Genomic DNA, 23,672 nt, shown 5'->3' with positions numbered 1-23,672 from the left:
GGTTTAGGTCAGGTCCCAGAAGGGGCAACCACAGAGCTTTGGGCTCCTGCCCATCTTGCTCAGGCAGGATTTATAACTCAGACTACCAAGGGTTAAGTCAACTGCCTTCAAAGGAGTAACTCCCTGGGGGAAGGAAGAGGAAGTGGCTAAAGATGCTCCTTAAAAGTTGTGGGATTTTTTTTTTTTTTAAATAAAGAAAAAGGGAAAAAGAGCTCTTTTCAGAAAAAAGATACCCTTACTCTCAGAAGTTGGCCCCTTCCTACAGGGCTGATGGCAGCACCACAACCCACGCACTAATCCACTTGGGCCCACACCCCTTCCTGGGTTATTTAACACATTCCAATCTCACACTTTTTGTGGCCCAGAGAGAATGGAGCTATTTTAAGCAAAACCCATTTTATTTGTGGAGGGGGGTCCCCACACCACAGGCAGCCTCGCTGGACCCACATTTCCAGCTAGAGGTCAGTCAGAGTAACCTGCCAGCTCCATCAGAAAGTTCTTTTCGGTGATTGACTTGTGGGTCCCTCTCAGCACCAGCCACTTTGTACTGGATTCTCAAATCCCTCAGACCCCTACCCTCTGGAAATCCCTGAGGTTGGGGGCAAGATTCATTTCTATGCTATTCTTTCCTGCCACATTAGAGCCATGGTTCTCAGGCATGCAGGGATATCCTGGAAGGTCTCCCTGATGGAGAAGCGGGCCTGCCTGTGATTTGTAACTAATAATAAAGTCCTTAAGTGTGAGGCTGAGCAGATCCAAGGTTATCCCCATATTGATATCATGCTCACTGTTGCATTTCAATAAGCTGCCTGCAGCCAGCGAACTCCTCCTCGGCCTGTGAGATTCTGTATAACACCCGGCTTCACACCTCATGCCTCCTGTCTCCTTTCTCGCTTCACCAGTCCCTCTGGCCTTTAGCCAGTCCCTCAGGTATGTCGCACTCTTTCCTAAATCGAGATCTTTGCACTCACAGCTCCTTCTGTCAAGAGACCCCTTCTCCCAGACAAATTATGCAAATTGTGCAGACTGTGTAAAATATGTAAATTATGCAAATTATGCCCTCTGCGTCGTTGGAATTCAGTTGAAAACCAACTTCTTCCTGGTACTCAATGGGAAGGCACTTAAGAGAGCCTCAGGGAGTCAGGGAGGGGGAAATACTGTGTTTGTGACCTACACAGAAGTGACAAGCTGTGTACCCACTTAAAAACTCACTGAGCTGTCTGCTTCAGATTTGTAGACTTTATGTAAGCAGACTTAAAAAAGATGAAATCTAAAAAAATAAAGTCACTTTCTTCCTCATCTCCTTATTATTAAAGCAATAAATAATTTCTATTACATTCGACCATGGCACGTGCATCTCTACCCAGGCATGGTAATTATATGCTTTGATTATTTATTTGTATATTGCACCTCCTACTAGAATAGAAGTCCCACAAGAACAGAGCCTCTGTCCGTCTTGTTCCCTGATGCACCTTCTAGAACACAGCATGATGCCTGTCACACAATAGATACTAAAAAAAAAAAAAAAAAAAGGAGTGAATGGTTAGGTGGAAGGATGAATAAAAAAGCTTGGATTTAATGATGAAGGGGAAAATGGGCAGAGGAGGAATGTCCAAGGCTGGCAGTTCCCACACCCACCAGGCAGAGAGCTGAGGGGTCTTGTTCTAGAAGTCCAGGAGCTTGTTCCCTCCTTGGAGCCCCAGCACCTGCCTGTCTACACTTCATTGGGGTTGTCCTGGTCGGCATAGATAAGGAAGCCCGTGAAGAGGCTGTCGGTCCAGTAAGGGTCGTAGAAAAGCCCGTTCTGCTCTGAGTAGAAGATCTGCAGCCAGACCTCATCACCCTGCTTCAGAGCCAGGATGGTGGAGCCCGAGGCCACATCGTGATTGCCCGTGTTGGCATCGAAGGTCCGGATGCGGTACTGGCCGTTGTGCACCAGGCCGATGGCCAGGTGCTTGTTGGCCAGCGTGATATCGTAGGTGAAGTAGTAGATTCCCGGCACGCTGCAGACGAACTTGCCACTGGACGTGTTGTAATGGCCACCCTCGTTCATCAGGATCTTGTCAAACTTGATGGGGAGCCGCTCCCTCGGGTAGCTCTTGGTCACCGCCACTGAGAAGGCTGACTTGGCGTGGCCGCTGCCGCAGCTACAGGGGCCTGGGAGGCCCGGCTCCCCCTTCCTGCCCTTGGGTCCTTTCTTTCCTGGTGTGCCGTGCTTCCCTGGGGCACCACTGACCCCCTTGGGGCCGCGGGGGCCGGCCCGCCCAATGGCCCCGGCTTTGCCCTTTGGTCCTGGCTTTCCCCGGTTACCTGTCCGGCCAGGTGGACCTGGAAGACAGAGCAGCTGGTGTTAGGGAGGGACCTTCACAGAACTAGGCAGAGGCTGTGGGCCTTGGCTTTCCATCCTTGGAGCGGGAGCCTTTGGGTGATGGAAAAGGCAAGAACCTTTTGGAGTCACATGGAAATGGGAGCAAATCCTGATGATGTAACCGGGGCACCTCTCCCCATCTTATCTGGAATATAGGAATGGTGGTACTTACCTTTCAGAACCACTGTGGATCAGGACAAAAAGAATAACTTTTTTTTTTTTAAAGATTTTATTTATTTATTTGTCAGAGAGAGAGAGAGAGCGAGAGCGAGCACAGGTAGAGTGGCAGGCAGAGTCAGAGGGAGAAGCAGGCTCCCCGCGGAGCAAGGAGCCCGATGTGGGACTCGATCCCAGGATGCTGGGATCATGACCTGAGCCGAAGGCAGCTGCTTAACCAACTGAGCCACCCAGGCGTCCCCAAAAAGAATAACTTAAAAAGAGTTTGCCCCTTTCCCTTTTCCTGTCTTCTGGGGAAGAGTCTGGTTTGTCTGTCAGATCAATCCTTGGATGGGCTGTGGCAGGAATGGCTTGACGAAAGAATGGGAAGAAACTTCTTGACTTCAGCACACTGATCTTGGTACACGCCCTGCCTAGTGCACAAGGTCCCTGTCCATATGGTAAGAGTTTTAGTGTAGCATTGCTCACAATAGCAAAACTAAGAATAACTAAATGCTCATCCAAAGGAAAACACTCAAAAATTCTGCTCTGCCCATACTGTGCAATTCTATGCAGGAGTTAAAACAGTGAGGCAGATCTATGTGCACTATATGAGGAATTCTCTCAAGTATGCTGCTAAGAGGGAAAAGCAGGTGGCAGAATCTTTTTTGTTGAAAGGAAACCACACACTAACTAGTTCTATAACCATGAAGTTGCAGAGGAGAATGGCTGGCCCACAGTCAACACTCTGCGAATATAGTTGGCATATCCTACAGAACATTCCCCGAGTCACGTTTTCCTGTAGAATGCCCCTTGGTTTTTAAGGTCTATATTTCATCAAATGTACATTTCTCTCAATAGAATATTGTTTGGCCAATGATTATAGAGTACACATGTCTATTTATGTCCCCTAAATTCAATACAACCTTTTAAACAAAACAAATGTGGTAAGGATTTGAGTCACATCCAAACACAATGGTATAACGGGTACGATTGGTAGACTGGGAGAATCAGGTGCAGATGTTTGAGAAGAGTGCTGAATGTAAGTCGAGGGCCTGCTTCTGAAGGTGGCTGGTGCCAAAAGGCATGCTGGCTTTATTGTACACAAGGCGACTCTGTGCTAGTCCCCAAATGAATGATCAGAAAGAAACATTGTAGGCGTCTTACATTCTAACAACGTACTTTGCTTCTTATGTGGATATAGGTAGGCACTTCACTGTGTTTTAGTTTTGAGTAAAGATGTAATGCATTTAAATTCTTCCTATTTTAAGAAATTGGGAAACAGATTCCCAAATAGCATGTTCTCACTGAACATTGAAGTGGCTGGCAAAGCCTGGTGTTACCACACACAAATGTAAATTATGTAGAAAAAGGCCAGGAAGGAGACACATCTAAGCAATTAAGAGTAGATACCTCTGGGAAGTGAGGAGAGGATGAGGAGGGTAGGAATTAAGGAGGTCTCTTGTTTTATTTGTATGGTTTGGATATATCGCAATGAGAATGTATTCTGTATTACTTGTAATTAAAAGTTTTTTAAACGCAGAAAAATTAAACTAAGATCACAAAGCCGTTCCATGAAAAAATGAAAAGAAGCAAAACTTACTGCCTTAATAGTGGCAGAAAGGACTGTGAGGAGGAATAAAAACAGAGTCATGGGGTGCCTGGGTGGCTCAGTGGGTTAAAGCCTCTGCCTTCGGCTCAGGACATGATCCCAGGGTTCTGGGATCGAGCCCTGCATCAGGCTCTCTGCTCAGCAGGGAGCCTGCTTCCTCCTCTCTCTCTGCCTGCCTCTCTGACTACTTGTGATCTCTCTGTCTCTGTCAAATAAATAAATAAAATCTTAAAAAAAAAAGTCATTTTGCATTGGAATTTTATGGGGGAATAAAGGAATTTCTGAGGAAGTTCTACAGTGTGTAAAGCAGTGTGCCTCTTTCCTGAGACTTTTTTGAGGAACTCCAGGCGAAGCTGATTTTACCTGTCAAGACTCTTCTGGAAACAGATCTGTATGTGTATGTGAGGGGGAGGGTAGTTGGGTGGTTGCTACTGGTCCTAGGATGGCCCAGCTTTACTGGTCAGGACTCTGCACCTCTTTACACTGCCTTCCTTGCTATGCTGTCCTAATTCTCAGCAGAGACTCCCTGCATCACTGGAGAGATGGCCAAGAGCATCCTCCAGCCTATATCCTCATACCTCTTGATCCAGGAGAAAAAGTCAATAGCTGAGATGCCCTCTCACCTCTGGGACCGGCAAGATAAATGTCAAGGGAAGCTCTCTCCAGCCCCGCTTGGAGCCCAGGCCCAGACTGAAGCTACCACCGGAGTTAGGGAATGTGACACCATGACACTTAGCGCCTGACACACTGTGAGATCTCCCCGAGTCAAAGCATTGATAAAGTTATTTGGGGAAAGAGGTGCCTTTGTAGGACTTGATTTGGTGTGGTGGGAAAAGGTCTGGATTTGGAGTCTGCTCCTGGCCTGTTCCATAAGCTCAGCATGTCAGTGAAGGGGTGACTACCATTTACCATGTATCTACCTTGGGACTGAGGCTTCCTGTCATATGTCATCTTTTTCATAGCCGGTGAGGTAAGTTGCTGTCATCATCTCTATTATAGAGGTGAAGCAATTGAGGAATGGAGAGAAGGTAACTCATTTGCCAAAGCAGGTATGCAGGTCTGTGTCCCGAGTTCCGGTTCTTGCAGCCGTGATGTGCTGCTCTCAGGGGAACCCCCTTGACTCTCAGTTTCTCCATCTATGGTATGGGGATAGTACCTCCTTCACAGGATGGTACGGATGGCCAGTTGAGCAACATACTCATAATCGCTTGGTCAACGTTAAAAGTCATTATGGCGCCTCTACTGCTTAAAATGTACACGTGGGGATGTTTGCTGAGATCAAGGGCTCTGAGACATAAGGAATAACAGGCTGAAAGGGCCTGGAGAGACTATTTGGTCTGTTTGCTGGCTGCCTGGCTTCTCCTTCTTCAGGGAACTACCCTTCATGACTTCCTATGGTCACACCCAGCGGCGGGCCCATGACCCAGTCCTGGCAGGTGGTGATACCACGCCTCCATAGTCAAAAGGATTGGTCCGGGATCTGTATGTGATTTGGGAAGATTCGTCATCCTGAGATTTGCTCTGTGGATCAAGCCATGAGGAGGTAGGAGCGAGCCCAGTGGTCCCATTTCAAAACTCTTAGCCTTTGTGACAACAAAACCAACGCACTTGAGAAGCAGAGCCTTGACAACACATTTGAGCTTCTGGACCCAGACGTTGAGCTTCCCAGCTGCATGAGCCATTAAATTCCATTCAGGGCTATAAATTGAGTTTCTGTCACCTGCCACCAAAGGAATTCTGAGTAATATATCGGGAGACTTGCCTAAAGCAACTCAGCAAATCAATGCGGCAGCTGGGGAAGGAACACAAGATCTGGTACCTACTGTTCCTTTCAGGAGAATACACGGCTCTGGTTTTTTTTTTTTTTTTTTTTTTTTAATTTATTTGACAGACAGAGATCACAAGCAGGCAGAGAGGCAGGCAGAGAGAGAGGAAGGAAAGCAGGCTCCTTGCTGAGCAGAGAGCCCGATGCAGGGCTCGATCCCAGGACCCCGAGATCATGACCTGAGCCGAAGGCAGAGGGTTAACCCACTGAGCCACCCAGGCGCCCCAACAGCTCTGTTTTTTAAAGAGACATTGATTCGGTTTATAATGAAATGGGATTACTTTCAGTTTTTATAACTAAACTCCCTCTGTGTCAGAGGATGTCAACCCCCGGTGGGAAAAGGAGGGGCTGGTGCCAGGCCTCTTACCTTCCTCTCCGCTGTCTCCCCGATCCCCATCCTGGCCATCCTGGCCATCTTTTCCAGGAAAGCCCATTCTTCCTACCATTCCTGAGGGCCCTGGGGCTCCCGGGGGTCCGGGTGGGCCCTGGGGGCCAGGCAGGCTGCAGACAAGTTGAGGGGAGCCCTTTTGGAAGTCCCTGCGGGCAAAGGCTCCAAGCAGCGGGTCTGCCGCACAAGGGAGGGCACAGGCCAAGAGGACCCAAGGGATCATGGCGGTCACCTGTGGGAGGCAGAAGAGCTGTAAGCAGGCAAGTCCACTGGGCTGACTGGTGGGCAGGAGAAATGCAACCAGAGGAAGAGGAGGCAGCTGGGAGAAATTCCATTATATTTCTCTTGCTCACTCCTACGTCACATACAAGTAGCTGGACAGTGTTGTCTTACCTTGAGGACATATTTGGGTGAACTGAGTCATGCACCTAGAATATACTTTGGAGAGGTCTTGGGGGCGAGGCCCTCATCATCAAACTGTTGTCCTTTGGAGGAGCTGAAACGGAGGCAGGACCTGACAGCCCAGTCACACTGACTGGGAGGAGCCATGGGCAGAGAGAACTGAGCTATGATTTCATTCCAGTACGTGGTACAAGCAGCCAGTTCCAGGGCAGAAATACTTCGCACCGTCAGTGATGATTTGTGGCTCTGGCTGCTTCTGTAGGGGGCCTCGGGGGAGCACCAGGTGCGAACTGAGGCTCCAGTTCCAAGTCAAGTTGCCCCACACCTGAGCAGCCCTGGCTGCACCAGGAGCTGCCTGGGGGCCAGGCGTGGGCTCAGAGCGATCCGTACATTACTAACTCGCAGCATCCCTGCCACACAGATACTGGCAAGGGAGGACAGGCTCAGAGACGTGAGCAACAAGCCCAGCTCATGCAAGCAGCAAGTGGCAGGGCTTAGGTTTGAACAAACTGGGCAGATACAGAGTTTGTGTCCTTTTGCTGCCGGCAATAACGCATACTTCTTTTTTAAGTGAAAAAAAAAATTAATTGAAATAATACACTTAACATTGTTTGTGAAGTCAAATAATACTCTAAGTCTTATAATGAAAAACTGTGGTCTCCAGCCCCACCTCTCCTTAACCTCACACCCGACCCCATGCCCTTTTAGCTATCTCCTCTGGCATTGATATCCATTAATAGATAATATGCTAATACTGAAGGGTCGGGGGAAGGGTAGGAGGAGAGGGTGAAGGGGACTCTCTGCTGAGCAGGGAGCCCAAATCAGGGTTCAATCCCAGGACCCTGGGATCATGACCTGAGCTGAGGGCAGATGCTTAACTGACTAAGCCACCTAGGTGCCCCTCGAAAAAACTTTTTAAAGTAAGTATTAGGCTTCACGCCCAAAGTGGGCTTGAACTCATAACCCTGATATCAAGAGTCACTTTTTCTGCCAAGAAGCATCTACATGGCCAACAGACACAAGAAAAAGTGGTCAACATCACTTGGCATCAGGGAAATACAAATCAAAACCATAGCGAGATACCACCTCACACCAGTCAGAATGGCTAAAATTAACAAGTCTGGAAACAACAGATGCTGGCAAGGATGCGGAGAAAGGTGAACCCTCCTACACCATGGGTGGGTATGCAAGCTGGTGCAACCACTCTGGAAAATAGCATGGAGGTTCCTCAAAAAGTTGAAAATAGAGCTACCCTGTGACCCAGCAATTGCACTACTGGGTATTTACCCTAACGATACAAACGTAGTGATCTGAAGGGGCACGTGTACCCGAATGTTTATAGCAGTAATGTCCACAATAGCCAAACTATGGTAAGAGCCTAGATGTCCAACAACAGATGAATGGATAAAGAAGATGTGGTATATATACACAATGGAATACTATGCAGCCATCAAAAGAAATGAAATCTTGCCATTTGCAATGATGTGGATGGAACTAGAGGGTATTATGCTGAGTGAAATACATCAATCATATGACCTTCCCAATATGAGGAATTTGAGAGGCAGGGCAGGGGGGTTGTGTGGGTAGGGAGGGAAAAAAATGAAACAAGATGGGATCAGGAGGGAGACAAATCGTAAGAGACTGGTAGGGTGCCTGGGTGGCTCAGTGCGTTAAGCCTCTGGCTTTGGCTCAGGTCATGATCTCAGGGTCCTAGGATTGAGTCCGTGTCAGGCTCTCTGCTCAGCAGGGCGCCTGCTTCCCCCACCCTCTCTGCCCCCCTCTCTCCCTCTCTCCTGCGTTACTTCTCCTGTTTTATGCATCCCATGTCTTTCTCTCTTTAATTAAAAAAAATTTTTAAAAAATTTAAAAAATATTTTATTTATTTATTTCACAGGCGGAGATCACAAGTAGGCAGAGAGGAAGGCAGAGGTGGGGGGAGGAAGCAGGCCCCCTGCGGAGCTGAGAGCCCGATGCAGGGCTTGATCCCAGGACCCTGGGACTGTGGCTGAATCAGTCAGTAGAGTATGTGACTTTTTTTTTTTTTTTTGTATTTTGCTTTCTTTCTTTCTTTCTTTTTAATACACAAAGCAGAGGCTTTAACCCACTGAGCGACCCAGGCGCCCCTAATTAAAAAAAAATTTTTAAGGCTTCAGTTTGGTGGCATATATCCTGTGATAGCTTCCTGAAAAGTAGTATGGGGAGTAATTAAAAAAAAAAAAGTTTCAAGTCTCTGGGTACCTGGGGCTCCTTGTTCAGCAGGGGGGCTGCTTCTCTCTCTGCCTGATGCTCCCCCTGCTTGTGCTATCTCTTTCTGACAGATCAATAAATAAAATCTTTTTTAAAAAATAAAGATGTATTTATTTATGAGAGAGACAGAGTGAGAGTACGGGGTGGGGCAGAGGGAGAGAATCTTAAGCAAACTGTCTGCTCAACACGGAGTCTGACACTGGGCTTGATCCCACGACCCAAGAGACCACAACTGGAGCAGAAACTGAGTCGGACATTTAACTGACTAAGCCAGCGTGGCTCCCTGAGATGATGCACTCCTAGACCCTCACTGTAAAGATGCAGACCACTGAGGTCCAGAGCAGGAATAAGCAACTTGACCATGATCTCTCAACAAATTGGTTCAGTCACTTCACAATCAACGGCCTTTCTCCCAAGAATGAAACTTTCTAGGCATGGAAATTTCTTGCCATGGGGAGAGCTCCAAAGGATAGCTTGCTTTGTGACCCCGGGCAAGCCCTTTTCCCTCTCTGGGCCTCAGTTTTCCCACCTGAGTAAGAAGGGGTTTGAACTAGGTCAGCAGTTCCCACATTTTGGCGTGGATCACCTCACCTGGAGGGCTTGTGCAAACCCAGATTGCTGGGCCTCACCCCCAGGGTTTATGATTCAGTCAGTCTGTGCTGGGGCTAAAGGATTTGCATCATTAGTGACTCTCCGAGTGATGCTGCTGCTGGTGGTGGTTCAGGGACCCATTTTGAGAACCATGAGCCTAGATGGTCGCTCAGGTTTCTTCATCTCTGATGCTGGGCCTTCCAGGCTTCGGCCTGCCCTCTTGCAGATATGTAAGCCTTGCTGGCTCCACTCTGCCTGTGAGGCTTCTGGCTACCTAGCCAGAGCCTTCCAGCAATGGGTGCCAGGGTGCTGGCAGGTCTGGGTCCTGGAGTTTGAGCTTTGCCCCTGGACCTTCAACTTTGCTTTCCTTCAGACCTTGTTTTGCCCTAGTTCTAGGAGCCTATTCAGACTGCTGACTCTACCTCCCCCTCAACCCTCTCTGGCATGTCTACCCCGGGAAGAGATGAAGGGGAGAGAAAATCAGGCCTTTGCTGTCAGGGAGACGAGGGAATGCCAGAGCACAGTACTGCCCTGGACCTAGGGGCCTGTTTGCATTCCAGCTCCAAGGCTCACCTTCTTCGGATCTTATGTGATTTCTCTAGGTGAGTCTCATAGAGGTGCCCTGGCCAGGTAGTACTGTCATAGAGGTAGCCCCTGGCTGGTGACTGCTTTCAATAACATTACAACATATAGTAACAAAATTACTTTCTTTTCAATTTCTTTGACCCTGATTAAGTGGAGAAAACAATTTCAATGTGGTGATAGTGTATCTTTAATGCCTCCCTAGTCCTTTCTACTACCCCTTTTTAGCCAAGAGCACTGTCATCCATAGCAGTACGTACCCATTCTTAAAGCCCCCCCCCGCCCCCAGCCCCAAATATGCACCGAGATCTTGGGAAGCCCCAGACAGGAATATGGCACCAGGGGCCCAGGGAAGAGCATCTGCTAGGACGTAAGGAAGGCCTGTGGCCCCACATAAAGAAAGAGACTTGGATGGGGGCACAGGGGAGCTCTGGGCATCCAGTCCTCTGGAGAGGGGGGAAAGCAAGACTTAGTGGGTGAGTGTACGACAGTGTTACAGTCGAAACTTCCACTGGGCACCGGGACTCGTGAAAGGCTGTATGCTAAAAGGAGTGGTCAGGCCAAAGCAAAAAACGGACAAAGGAACAGTGTGAGAGGCTTTTCCGTGATTCTTGGCACTCATTTCAGATCAAGGATTTTAAAATGTGGCCCGTGTCACTGGGACGGAGGAGAACCGCCACCCCTCTGAGGCCTGTGTGAAAGGCTGAGACACTGGCTGGTGGAAGGGGGAAGAGAGTTCGGGAAGGGGCTGACTCCCTTCTCGCCTCGCTGGGAAGTGGAAGGTACCAGACATTCCCCAGCAGGAGCCAGCCTGGGCCAGAGGGGTCTCTGGACAGAAAGGGAGGAGCCACAGCGGCGATAACCACGCAGGGCAGACCCCAGAAAGCCAGAAGCCGAGGGCGAGGACTGGACTTGCCAGTGAAAAGAGAATGTGTGTGGCCCACTTCAAGGCTGTTACAGTCCAAGTCCAATATGGCGGCTCCAAGGAGCCGGCAAAAGGCCCCCACAAAAGAGGTAACTTTGATGTCTGCCAAGCTGAGAGAGCAAGAGCAGTCTCTGCCTAGACGCATGGGAGAGCCCTCCCGCTGCCTGTCCCCTTACCTCTCTTTCCTTCAACCTGGAAACAGGTGAGCTAAGAAAGGGGGCACATGGCCCTGCTAGCTTCCCATCTGGGCTGGGGGACAGGAGGAAGCCTCACCTGTGAATGAAGATTGAAGATGTAATTCCCCGGGAGTGGATGCCAGGGCCTGGGAGGTCCCTCCCTGGCTACATTATGAAGGGGCAGAGGAGGCAAAAATGTGTGTTTCTGGGGTCACCTGGGCTCCCCCTCACTGGCCTGAATGACAGCAGAGGTGGCAGGCAGACCTGGAGAACGTGGTGAAGTGTCATGTGCGTGATGTACTTTTGAAGAATTGTGTCCTTGACCCTTCCAGGTACCAGGCATCTCCATCTCCTTCCCTGGTCTGCTTGACAAGAGTCTTAGAAAACTGCCACTGCTCCGTGTGAGCTGTGATACATCTGGGTGCCCACAAGAGAAACTGACTCCTCAAAGCAGGTTTGAAATGGTCTGAAAAGTTGCCACCTGCAAACATTTTGGACCAGGGAGAGGGAGGAAGGAAGCGGGTGGGGGCGAGTCTTCTAGGCAGAGGAGGTCCTGCAAACAGCTAGATGAAGAAAGGCAGGAAGGAGAGACAGCTAGATGAACGAGGAAGGAAGGAGAGGAAGCATCTGCTTCGGTTTACGAGCCCCCTTTTCTCTTCTGATGATCACTTTTGGCCACAGAGCCCAGCAAGAGGGAGGAAGGTCTGCCGTCCAGCCTACCTCCGCTGGCACCAGCCTCTTTGGACAACAGGGGATTCTGCTCAGTGACAGCTGGCCCAGGGCAGGCCCCAGCGGCTGGGTGGAGTCGCAGGCCTCTGGAACAAGCACCGAGGAAGGGATTTCTCAGAGCTGGAGTCTGGCGGTTCCCGCAGTCTGAGCCAGGAACTGTTTTGGAAATAAAGGCGGGGAGACTAGATTCTGGAGGGAGAGAGAGGCTCCTTGCCTCCAGGGCACCTCCAAGAAAAACAAGGCTGCAAAAAATTTCTGCTCCCAGCCCCAGTACCCCTGCTCTCCTGCCCTCCCAAGTCTGGCCCCAGGCCAACTCTTCACACTATGGTGGTGAGACAAACTGGGTGTTGGGGGCTTAGAGGGGAGCCAGAGCCCAAAGTCGTCCATATAGGTTACCTCTTCCAGGGTCTTTTAAGTAAATTTAGAAACGGGGCGCCTGGGTGCCTCAGTGCATTAAAGCCTCTGCCTTCGGCTCAGGCCCTGATTCCAGGGTCCTGGGATCAAGCCCTATATCAGGCTCTCTGCTCAGCAGGGAGCCTGCTTCCCCCCTCTCTCCGCTTGCCTCTCTGCCTACTTGTGATCTCTGTCCGTCAAATAAATAAATAAATAAATTAATTAATTAATTAATTTAGAATAACATACTTGGGGAGGTCCCCAAGGGACCATCCCCTTTAGTTACAGACAGAGAAACTGAGGCAGAGGTAAATGGACTTTACTAGATGCCCACAGTGTTCCAGGCACTGTATGAAGCTCTTTACATTAATTACTTTATTTGAAGTTTATAATAAACTCTGTGAAGGTGGTAAACTTACTATGCTATTTTTCAGAGGAAGAAACAGGCTCTGCAAAGTGAAATGATTTACCTAAAGTTACACAATTGGAGCGATGGTAAATCAATTGAAATGATTTACCTAAAGTTACACAATTGGAGCACATTCAAACCAGTGTCTGAGGGGATCTGAAGACCACACCTTGCGCCCCTCTCCTGCTATTTTTGTCCTGTTTTATACAAGAGGAAACTGAAGCTCAGGGAGGCTAATTTGCTCTTATTTACACAACTAGTTCATGGCAGAAGTTATATTTGAACTTGGGTTTGGCTGACCCTAATGCCCAAACGCTTTCCATTATGTCAGCATTTCTTAGATTTTCATCCTAAATATTCTGAATCACAGAAAAGACTCTGAAGCATTTGCCAAAGCCACATGCAACAACAGAGAAATTTCTTTAAAGTCAGTTTACACAGACATGCGAGCGTATGCGTGTGCGCCCGCACACGCACACACACACACACACACACACACACACGTATATATAATACATGACTTTAAAAATGTAGATGAGATTTTTTTTTCTCCCTCAGGATACTTGAGTAATCGATGCTTAAGGAAAACCTCCTAACCTTTGAGAGGCCCACACTTGGATGAGGGGCCCCCATCATGGGCCCTGACTTCCACAAGCCCCTTTGGAGAATTAATGGAGTGTCCCCCATTAACATGAGCAGAACCGAAAGACTAGGGTGCACAAAGCCCATCTCCATCCCCAGCAGCTCATTCCTTGCTTTGACCCAGCAGGGCCCCCCTTCCCCCACAGTTACTCCCCATGTGAAGCCAGAGGGCCCGTTCAAACAGAACTCCACCACATCACTTCCTGGAGGGACTTACTCCAGTTGTTGCTGGCTGTAAGGGCAACAAACATCAGAAATCCTGACGTGGCTCACAAGGCCCTAAGTGACCCGGGCCCTGCTGCCACCACTGCACCCCTGCCAGCTCCCCCTGCCTCTCTCTGCTCCCTCCCCCAGCTATGCTCCTTCAGGCCACTGCTCTAGTCTGCCAGCCCAAGAGCCCCACCCTCTTGGCTAGCTGGCTCTTTATCCACTGTGTTTCTGCTTAAAGGTCACTTCCTCCAAGGCCTTCCCTGAGGCTCCCTCTCCCACAGCTCTCCCGCCCTTTGGACCCCAGCTCCTTGTCTGTGCCTTTCTAGCCCAATGATGCACCTGTGTTCACTGGGTTAGCTCTCTCCTCTGCTTACTGGGCCAGTTTTCTCTCCCATTAAAATGGAAGCCCCATGGGAGCAGGGACCCCAGCAGACCTGCTATATGCCCACACCTTCCAACTTCCTTGCCCACAGTGGGTATTCAAGAAGCATTTGCCTCATTGGGTGCCTGGGTGGCTCAAAGGGTTAAAGCCTCTGCCTTCAGCTCAGGTCATGATCCCAGGGTCCTGGGATGAAGCCCCCCGAAGGTTCTCTGCTCAGCAGGGATCCTGTCCCCCCCCCCCCACCCGCCTGCCTCTGCCTGCTTGTGATCTCTGTCAAGCAAATAAGTAAAAATCTTAAAAAAAAATAAAAAAGCATTTGCCTCATTAATGAGTGAGATATGCACTCTGCCCTCAAGAAAGTCCACAGTGAGGAGAAAACAAGGCAATGGCCTAAATCAAATGAATCCTTGGATCCAAATAAGTTTTCTCAAAAAAAAAAGCAAGTTTTCTCCCTTTTGAGGTTTTTCTAACTCAAAGCGGATCTAATTCTAATTCCTCCTTCCTTTTGGCCTTCTAGAGCACAGGCTCCCCACTCCAGGCATGGCACTTACAGAGTATTTTATACGCAGTAGGTACTCCATAAATATTTGTCCAACTGATCAGAGCGGGGGAAAGTATCGATCCTTCCTCAGCTTTTCAAGAACTATCTTAGTTCCTGGGACACCTGGGTGGCTCAGTCGGTTAGGCATCCAACTCTTGATTTCAGCTCCAGTCATGATCTTGGGGTCATGAGACAGAGCTCTGTGTCAGGCTCCATGCTCAGCTCGGAGTCTGCTCAAGATCATCTCTCTCTCTCTCTCTCTCCCCCTCTGCTGCTCCCCCTGCTTGCGCTGGCACACTCGCACATACTCTCTCTCTCTCTCTCTCAAATAAATAAATAAACCTTAAAAAACCAAAAATATCTTATTTTCTAAATTCTTTCTGGTGGGAGTTGAATAAGAAGGCTGTGACAGTCTTTCTGCTGTAGGGGAAAAAAAAAAGTTAGTTGATTAAACCTCCAAAATGAAGTCATGAGGTATTAAACTTGGAAGAAGTTCTTCAGTCTGGTTTTAATCTGTCCAGTCCCTGGGCTTCTCACCTCTCCGTTAAGTAGCTAATGATTCATAAATACTCATATTCTAGGAAGACACTGGCTAATGAGCCCAAGCCTGAAATCCACTGTCAGGGCAAGAGCCCTCCTCCTCCTATCTGCCTTTGGCCCTCAAGACACGGCCCCTGATTCATTTCCAAGGCCAGACTGTGATGCAAGAAGGAGCAGAAGTGGGGACACCAGTGTCTTGCTGACTATCCCTGAGTGTGGTCTGCTGGCAGAAACTCCAGGGCCACTTGTCCAGGCTGGATGCTCTCTTCTGAGCCATCCTGCCTTGGAGACTAGAAGATCTCCCTTATGCTTAAATAAATATGACTTGTTGGTTATTGGGTGATGACACAGTGGCAGGTAGGGTGGTGTTTAACTCTGTGATTAGGAGCTATGGGAAACCCACCCACTTAGTTTCCCCATCTAATGGCAATAATGGTTTAATCACCTCACGGAGTTTCTGTAGGAACAATGAGATAACCTCCTGAAAGCTTCAAGCCCAGTGTGTGACTCAGTGACTGCTCAGCAGTTGGAGAGAGAGCTCTGCCTGAAATACCCACTAGCCCTCCCTCCTCCCCATGAAGCCCACAGACCCTTGCCTGCCTCATCCTTCAGGGCTCAGATCTACTACCATCTCCTCAGAAGGAAATGTCTGGTCATGGAACCAAGAGTACCTCGCCCACTCCAGCTAGTTTGCTTTTCCTTCCCAAGCACTTGGACCGAGCTGTGATTTTATAGGTATTGGTGTCTTGACCCACTAACAGTGTGCTTCCTCTGGCATGGAAGGTCCAGGAAAGTGAGTCCCTGCCTGTCTTGCTCTTGATCATGTCATCAGACCCCAGCACAGTATCGCCCCCCACAAAGGAGTGCTCAGCTCAGAGCTGTTCCTCAGCCTTGCACGAGACACCCCTTGTAATAAAAGGGCAACAGGATCAAAGCTTTCATTTGCGGGCGCCTGGGTGGCTCAGTGGGTTAAGCCGCTGCCTTCGGCTCAGGTCATGATCTCAGGGTCTTGGGATCGAGTACCGCATCGGGCTGTCTGCTCAGCAGGGAGCCCGCTTCCTCCTCTCTCTCTCTCTGCCTGCCTCTCTGCCTACTTGTGATCTCTCTCTGTCAAATAAATAAATAAATAAATAAATCTTAAAAAAAAAAAAGTTCATTTGCTTTGTGCAGATGACAAAGCCACATTTGGCCAATGAGGGAGGCACAGCGAGATGACTGGTCTTGGACCGGAAGACGGGGGTCCCAGAGCTGGTTTTATAACTTATTAGGTATGTGACTGTGGGGAAGTCATCTCTTACCCCAGCTTCTACTTCTGCACCTATAAAATGGGGGTGGTAACACTCATTCTGCCTCCCTTCTAGGGCTGTTCTGAGACTCAAACAAGATAACCAACACTGTGAGCAAATAGGATACAAAAGTTTGCGCCTTGCTGAAAATTGTAATTGCCCTGTATCACCTACCCCTGAACTAACAGCAAGCAGTCCTGACCTCCCACTAGGAGCCCCTGGAGTGTCTGGGGAGGCCGGTTCTGGCAGGGGGCTGCTGATACCTGATTCTGACCCAGCCAGCAATTTCCCCAGATTTTGGAGTTAAAGGGGAAGAGCTGGTGGCTGCAATGGTGTGCAGCTCTCTTGCAGATGAAGCTCTCTGAACATTCCCTTTGATGGGAGCGAGAACTTCATAATGAAAAACACCCCTTGCCCTCCCTGGATTCCAGGAAGCAGATTGGAAACAGCCCTCTCCAGCTTCTCTGAAAAGCTGACAGCCTGCCTGGAGGAGAGGGGCTGGCGACAGCTCCTCATGTAAGGCTCACAGAAAAGTCCCCTTTCCTGGGATTTGGAAATACTCCAGTAACCCAAGTCTAATACAGAAGATTAAAAGGCAAGGGGCCCACTTGCCAAGAGGTTCCAGAAACCATCCAATCTGCTACTATACTCCCTGCCTCTGGCTGGGTATAGAAAAAGAGGCCCAAGGACAAAGCGTGACCCAGTGAGATCCCAGAAGCGGGGATCTCACAGGGTTTACGTCAGCAAACACTCCTGAAGGCACACTGGAAGTCGCTATACCGTCCGCTATATACACCCAAACCTCGACCAACCGACAAACTCGGCATGCGAGGTGCTGTGCTGGACACGGGGCCCACCCCACAAGGCCCCGGCTGCTTCGTGTTGGATCCCAGCTGCCCGTGCAATGAGGGCTCCCAGCCACCCAGCTTCGGAGCTGCCCACAGCTGTTTCCAGCACGGAGACGGAGGACCACAGTGAGCCAGAAGAATGCAGCTGGTGTGCCAGATGGGAGGGGAGGGAGGGAGGCCTGAGGGTGTTCAGAGCCCTGTATCCAGCTTGTTCTGGGGGCCAGCCCCTAAGTGGCAGCCCAGAGGTCTGGGGAGTGTGTTTGAGTGGCACCGTCCAAGAGCCACCATTTGAAGTGGGTCTCATTGCCATGTTGAAAAGGTAAAAAGAAGCCGTGAAATTAATTTTAATATGTTATGTAGCCTTATCTCTCTCAAAGATCATTTCAATGTGTAATTGATGTAAAAAGGATTAATGAGGCATTTTGCATTTGTTAATCAGCACTGAGAGCTGGCAACCCAGTGTGTACTTTCCCCTCGCAGACCGGCCGTGTGGTGGCCGGGATTAGCTCTAAACCGAGCCACTTGAGTTGAACTACCTGAACTCGCCGTGGGACCTTTTACAATTTGCTTATTCTATTTCCCTCAGCCTTGTCCTCTCCAAAATGGGCACAACAATACTACTACTACTGCCTTGGAAGGTTGTTAGGAGGACATAATGTCCCTAGACAAGACATGGCTTGTGGTGAGGGGTACAAAAGCACGAGCTATGATTACTGCATTATTTCTTATCCTTCCAAAGATCAAACAGGATGATGGATGTTGAAAGTAAAGCACGGTACAGAAATCAAGACCTTGTTCAAAACTGTAATTCTCACCAACTGCAGCTGAACTCATGAAAAGCAGTCCTGATTTCTGAGACCTGTGGCGTTTCAGGCGGAGGCCCCTGACTACTTCTCTTTCTCCATTTTCACTTAAGCTAGCTTGCTTTGTGTTTCTGTCACTTGCCACCAAAAGCCAGGAGGCTTGGCCTTTGCTCCGGGCCTGGCATTGCCTCCTGAGGGAAGGACGGGGGTGACTGTCTTGGCCCCACACCGCTGAGACACCTGGTGTGTTCACGCTCCATAAAGCACAGACAGGTCAGTCAGTGGGACAGTGCTTAGCTCAGCCGGTGACAGGAGGCCACATGGGCTACCTTGGCTTGGTACCAAGGCTCGGCACGTGGATGCCCATAAATGGTGCCACTTATTGCCTCTGAGGCCAGACACTGGGATTCTGGAGATGAAATGATGTGGCTGCCACCCTCACAGGGCACATGTTCAGGTTATACTGAGGGTCTAGCCTGGCCCACTCGGGTGCCCAGGATGGAAAGTGAGCCTTGAACCTCCTTTCTCTTTGAATCAGGCTCTCTTTCCAAAGAGCATCCAGGACCATGCAGAAGGCAAGGGAAGGGAACTGTGGGGTGAGATGATCCCTTGGAATGGTATAGAAAGGGCCACATTTGAAGACCCAGGAACTGAGGGAGGGAAGAAATTCTGAACTCTGAAGGGCTAGGGAGCAAAGGCTAAGTTTGCCTGGACTTCTCTGAACTGCTGGTCTCCATGGAGCCTGTTTCAGTCAGGCCCTGACAGACATTCAGGGTACTCTAAGGATTTGACACAGGGCTGGCCTTCGAGAAGCACAGAGTTGGTCTGGTGCTTAGGATTCATCTTATAGATAGATGTTTGACCTCTGCGCCTCAGTTTTCTTGTCTGTAAAATGGGCAAAAAACATATTGTAATGTCTTATTTAAGCCACCTGGATTTGAAATAGCATGACAGAAAAATATTTCTTCTCTTTACGTGTGAAATCTGAAATAACTCAACCCCTGCCTCCCAATTAAAAGTTTGTCAAGAACCTTGCAAGGCAGCATGACTTACAAATTGTCAACTGTGCTTCCGCGAGAGCCACGAGACAACGCTAGTCTAGTAGGTGAGCGGAAGTACCTGCGATCCTCCAGCAGGCGAAGTTTGAATGACACCAATTTGAATAATTTGAGGTCTTTACTCCCTGAGCAATTAAATTGCTCATACCTCCCTTATAGAATAATTGTGCATATCAAATGAGATGACGCAGTAACTAGGCACCAGTAAGCACTCCGTAATGGTCGTGTTATTCTGACATAATGAAAATAGGTGACAAGCATGTGAGATAGGATATAACGGGAGGTTAAAGGAGCAGACCTGGTTCTGCCGTTGCCTCATCTGTAAAATATGAGAAAGGTGAGCTAAGCGGTTGTGACAACAGCTCAAACGCAGTTTTAACAGCTGATAGGGGTTGACAGCAAGGCAACAAACGCTAAGGGGGCATTGTGTTTGTTTAAATTTGAAATTGTTGCCAATGCAAAATGTGGGAGATTTTAAAGTCAAGATTTCCAGGCACAAGCAACGGAGTCTGTGGCTCCCGCAAGGTGCAAAACGCTCTTGCCAGCCCCCGGCCTCCCTGCCTTCTGCCTGAGCTCCAGGTCTCCACCTGCTGAAAATACCGACGGCTGGTCCATGTCTCTCCCGCCTTCCAGGACCTGAAGTCCAGAGTTGGATCTGCACACTGTTCCTGGCATCTAGAACCCAAGCCAGCTGTTCTGCAAACTCACCCCGGGGCACATTGAGGAGTCCCCGGAGCAGGAGCTGAGGCATACCCAGTGCCCACGGTGCCAGAGAGCTCCATGGGAGCCATGTATGGAGGGTGCGCCTGCCTGCCTCGGGTACAAAAGGAGGACGAGGAAAGGCAAGATGGACAGCACTGGCCCACTCGCCGGAGAGAAGACTCCTGGGAACCTTGCTTCCAGCGAAGACGGCGCAGAGGCGAGTGACAGTGACCACAGCATGACAGAGCTGTACCCACCCGAGTTGGTCACCAGAAGGGACCTGGGAGGGACTGAGCATGGGGGCAGCACCGATGACTGTTTGACAGAGGAGGTGAGAGGCGAAGGTGTCCAAGAAAGAAGGGCCTTGGGGCCAGAGAAGAGATGGAAGCCGACCAGGAGCCGGTCCTCAAGCACTGGGAGAAGCAACTGGGCTCACCAAAGAAGTTCAAAAGTCATCACCATAAACCTAATAGCTTCAGCTCTTTTAAACAGGTTAATAGAAGGTTGTTGGAAAAGGCAAAAAAATTTTTCAACAATCAAGATCTTTGGGTTTTCTTGAGAACCTAAGGGATCTGGCAACATTTGGCAAGGTGCAAATAGGCTGCCTCTTGGAGTGTTATGGGCTGAAATGTGTTCCCCCAAATTCCTATGTTCAAGTCTTAATCCCCAAAACCTCAGAATGGGGCAATATTTGGAGGTTGGGGCTTTGAAGAGTAGTAAAGGGAAATAAAGTCATATGGATGGGCCCTGTTGCACGATGACTGGCATCCTCATAAAGAGATTAGGATACAACACACAGAGGGGTGACCATGTGAGGGCCCAGCAAGAAGGTGGCCATCTGCAAGCCACGGAGAGAGACCGCAGAAGGAACTAACCCCATTGTCACCATAATGGTAGACTTCTAGCCCCTGGAACTCTGAGGGAATAACTTTCTGTTGTTTAAGTCACCAGGCTGTGGGACTTTGTTATGGCCTCCTTAACAGACCACGACGCAGAACCTACATTCCCCATTGTCCACAGCACTTACCACTCCCTGATGGCATGCATTCTCCTTACTTTTGGGTCACACCAACCCCTGTCAGCATCTGAGTTGGCAACCCCTGACCCGGAGGGAAAGGATGTTCTCCACCTATGTTGTGGGTTCTTTTTTTTTTTTTTAAAGATTTTATTTATTTGTTTGACAGAGAGAGATTACAAGTAGGCAGAGAGGCAGGCAGAGAGAGAGAGAGAGGAGGAAGCAGGCTCCCTGCTGAGCAGACAGCCCGATGTGGGACTTGATCCCAGGACCCTGAGATCATGACCCGAGCCGAAGGCAGCGGCTTAACCCACTGAGCCACCCAGGCGCCCCTATGTTGTGGGTTCTTAATTCAAAGCTCGACCTTCATTTTCCCCTTTTGCTCTCCTCACCGTTCTGTAAGGCTGATGCTATCGTCCTCACTAGGCTGAAGAGAAAACAGGGCTCAGAGAAGTGAAGTCATTTTTTCCCAGGTCCCAGCTGGGAGGGGACCCAGGCCTGCTGACTCAGGGTGCGGGGCTCCTGTCCCTCTTCCATGGGCTTGGGCATAGAACCCACAACATAAAGCCTTAAAACACAGCAATGCACACATCCAAGGAGGCTTATTTTCTTGGAAAAAGATTTGGCGCAGAATTCCTTTCAAAAGTATATCTAGAATAGAATCTGAACTGAAATCTGCTTTATGCAGGAGTTCATCTCACGGAGGCAAAACCCAGTTGGCAAGCCTCTGACTGGGAGGAAGGGTGAGGGAGGCTGGGAGGGTGTCCACGGACTTGTGAGCCTATGCTGAACTTTCAGGAGCAGAAAGCAGCAGAGACTGGCACAGGAGGAAAGAAGGGTCAGTCTCCTGCGTCCAAGCAGCTGAGGAGGAGTAGCAAGATAGGGAAGAAGAGGGGGGTTTGCAGAGAAGGCAGTCACTTCCCGGGGGAACTCGCTGAATATTTGATGGAGGCAGAATAGCTTCTGAGAGGACCCCAGACTTGTGACACAAATCTCCACTTACTCGTGCAGTGACAAACTATGACACTGTTATGAGAACAAAGTCAGTCCAGACATGCAGACGGAAAGACGGCCAAGATACACCAAGTGAAAAAGGCATGTTGCAGTATGGAATGCAAAGTATGATCTTTTTTAGTTAAAAAGGACAACACACACACACACACACAATAACTTCTGAAAAGACACAACTTCTTGATAAATGGGTTTCCTCTCAGAATTAGGAATGAGCTTTTACTTTTTACTTTATCCCTTTTTGTACTGTCTAAATTTCTTATGATGAGCACTGTTAATTTTATAGCATTTAAAACAAAAGGTGACCCTGACCTTTAAGTATTAGAAGACAGGCAAAGCTGGTGTCCCTGCAGGAGATGGAGAGAAGCCGGACACTGGGAAGAAGCCAAGACCATGGTGCACTTGCTGTGTTAAAATGAAGGGTAGCAGTGATGTTCTAAGGGTGCTGGAAGAGTAACGTGTGTCTAGTGGATACAGTTACCAGATAACAGAATAAACCAGAAGAGAACTGTGTAAATGGGGGAGGGGGCAGACTGGGAGGAGAGGAGACGACAGACTTTGAACAAGGCTAACTGAGCACCAGCCTTGGGTTGACATATATAGGATGTTGTTGCTATTGCTGCTGGTTCAGTGGGGGCAGGAACAAGGGGTCCCTGGGAGATGGTGGATCTAAGGGGGTAGATTTTGAATGGTTCCAGGTAGGAGAGTTTTGTGATCGAAGAGCAGAGGAGGATTGTGCAGAAGTTGTGCAAATGAGGACTGGGAGACCACCGGGGGCCATAGCGATCTTTCAGCGGAGAGATACAGTCCTGGAATAGGACCATGACAGCGGGGTTGGGGAAATATGAACAAAGTAACTAAGACGAGGCTTAGAGACAAGTAGTTTTGGGGAAGGGAGTTGAAAGAATGGCTGCAAACCTCAACTTACCGCTTAGTACCTTTTGAGCTCAGTTTGCCCGTTTAATAATATATTTAATTAAAGAAGTGCTGTGAGAAGTAAGTGAGATCAGGCTCTCCGTAAATACGAACTAGGATTGTTAGCTCTGGTATTGGACTCAGACTCACCAGGGTTCAAATCCCTTTACCACCAGTTACTAGCTGTGCAACCTGAAGCAAGTCATTAACGTCTCTGAGCCTGGTTCCTCTTTGGCAGGGGATAACCTGTCATCATGGAAATGAAAAACACACCAAATGGCTGGCAGAGCCTGCCATAAAATAGGCGCTCAATAGGCGCTCAATAAATGGTAGTGGTGTTCCTATCAACCGTGAAGCCACTTAGCACGGAGCCTGGCGTACAGAGAGCACTCAGCACATGTTAAGTCATGATATAGTTCATAAGGCAGAGGTCGGGAGCCAGGAATCCCGGAGCTGGCCGGCCTGCAAAGAGGATAAGTTTGCAGCATTCGACCTCCCACTCTCGCAGACCCCTGCCCCGGCCTCAGCACCACGGAGCCCTCCCCTCCCACCTGCGCGCTCCCCGTCGGCCGGCGGGCGGCGGAGGCGCTGCGCGGGGAGCGCACGGACACTCACCCTCGCAGCCTCGGACACGTCCAGGGGCTTCCGGAACCGCGAAGCTGTCCGCGGAGCTCAGCGTCCCGCCTCCTGCCGCGGCTGCTCTGCGGGCGCCCGCCCCAGGCATACTTTTCCCATCCCGTCATGGGCGGGAGCGCGCCGTCCCGGTCACGTGGGCCCGCCCGCGGCTCGGTGCGCTCCCTTCGGCCTCAGTTTGGAAAAAAACTTCTGCGCTGGTGACGGCTTGAGTGTGTCAATGCAGGTATCTGTGTAGTTAGAGCTTGTCAGAGTGTTTGAAGGTTTCCATGCACGAGAGTGA

The 23,672-nt window shown here is 49.5% G+C and overlaps 1 protein-coding gene across 3 annotated transcripts; it reads right to left on the bottom strand.

The window, feature by feature from the left end:
- Positions 1 to 1,543: 1,543 nt before the first annotated feature.
- On the bottom strand, positions 1,544 to 23,495 carry C1QTNF2 (C1q and TNF related 2). Of its 3 annotated transcripts, none has more exons than XM_004737690.3 (3): positions 23,372 to 23,477; positions 6,329 to 6,581; positions 1,544 to 2,328 (listed from the first exon to the last, which is right to left on the bottom strand). In XM_004737690.3, exons 2-3 carry the CDS (start codon positions 6,570 to 6,572, stop codon positions 1,715 to 1,717), a joined length of 858 nt encoding a protein of 285 aa, XP_004737747.1. In that variant the 5' UTR covers positions 6,573 to 6,581; positions 23,372 to 23,477; the 3' UTR covers positions 1,544 to 1,714. The 3 variants fall into 3 exon arrangements, with proteins under 3 accessions (XP_004737747.1, XP_044931573.1, XP_044931574.1); XM_045075638.1 differs by lacking the exon at positions 23,372 to 23,477 and adding an exon at positions 23,308 to 23,329; XM_045075639.1 differs by lacking the exon at positions 6,329 to 6,581 and having other exon boundaries at positions 23,372 to 23,495.
- Positions 23,496 to 23,672: the final 177 nt, after the last annotated feature.

Source organism: Mustela putorius, unplaced genomic scaffold (assembly GCF_011764305.1).
Source record: "Mustela putorius furo isolate JIRA1106 unplaced genomic scaffold, ASM1176430v1.1 tig00000145_pilon_pilon_pilon, whole genome shotgun sequence".
Taxonomy (NCBI): domain Eukaryota; kingdom Metazoa; phylum Chordata; class Mammalia; order Carnivora; family Mustelidae; genus Mustela; species Mustela putorius.
Note: the sequence above shows the minus strand (reverse complement) of the source record. Positions and strands in the feature narration are given on the sequence as shown.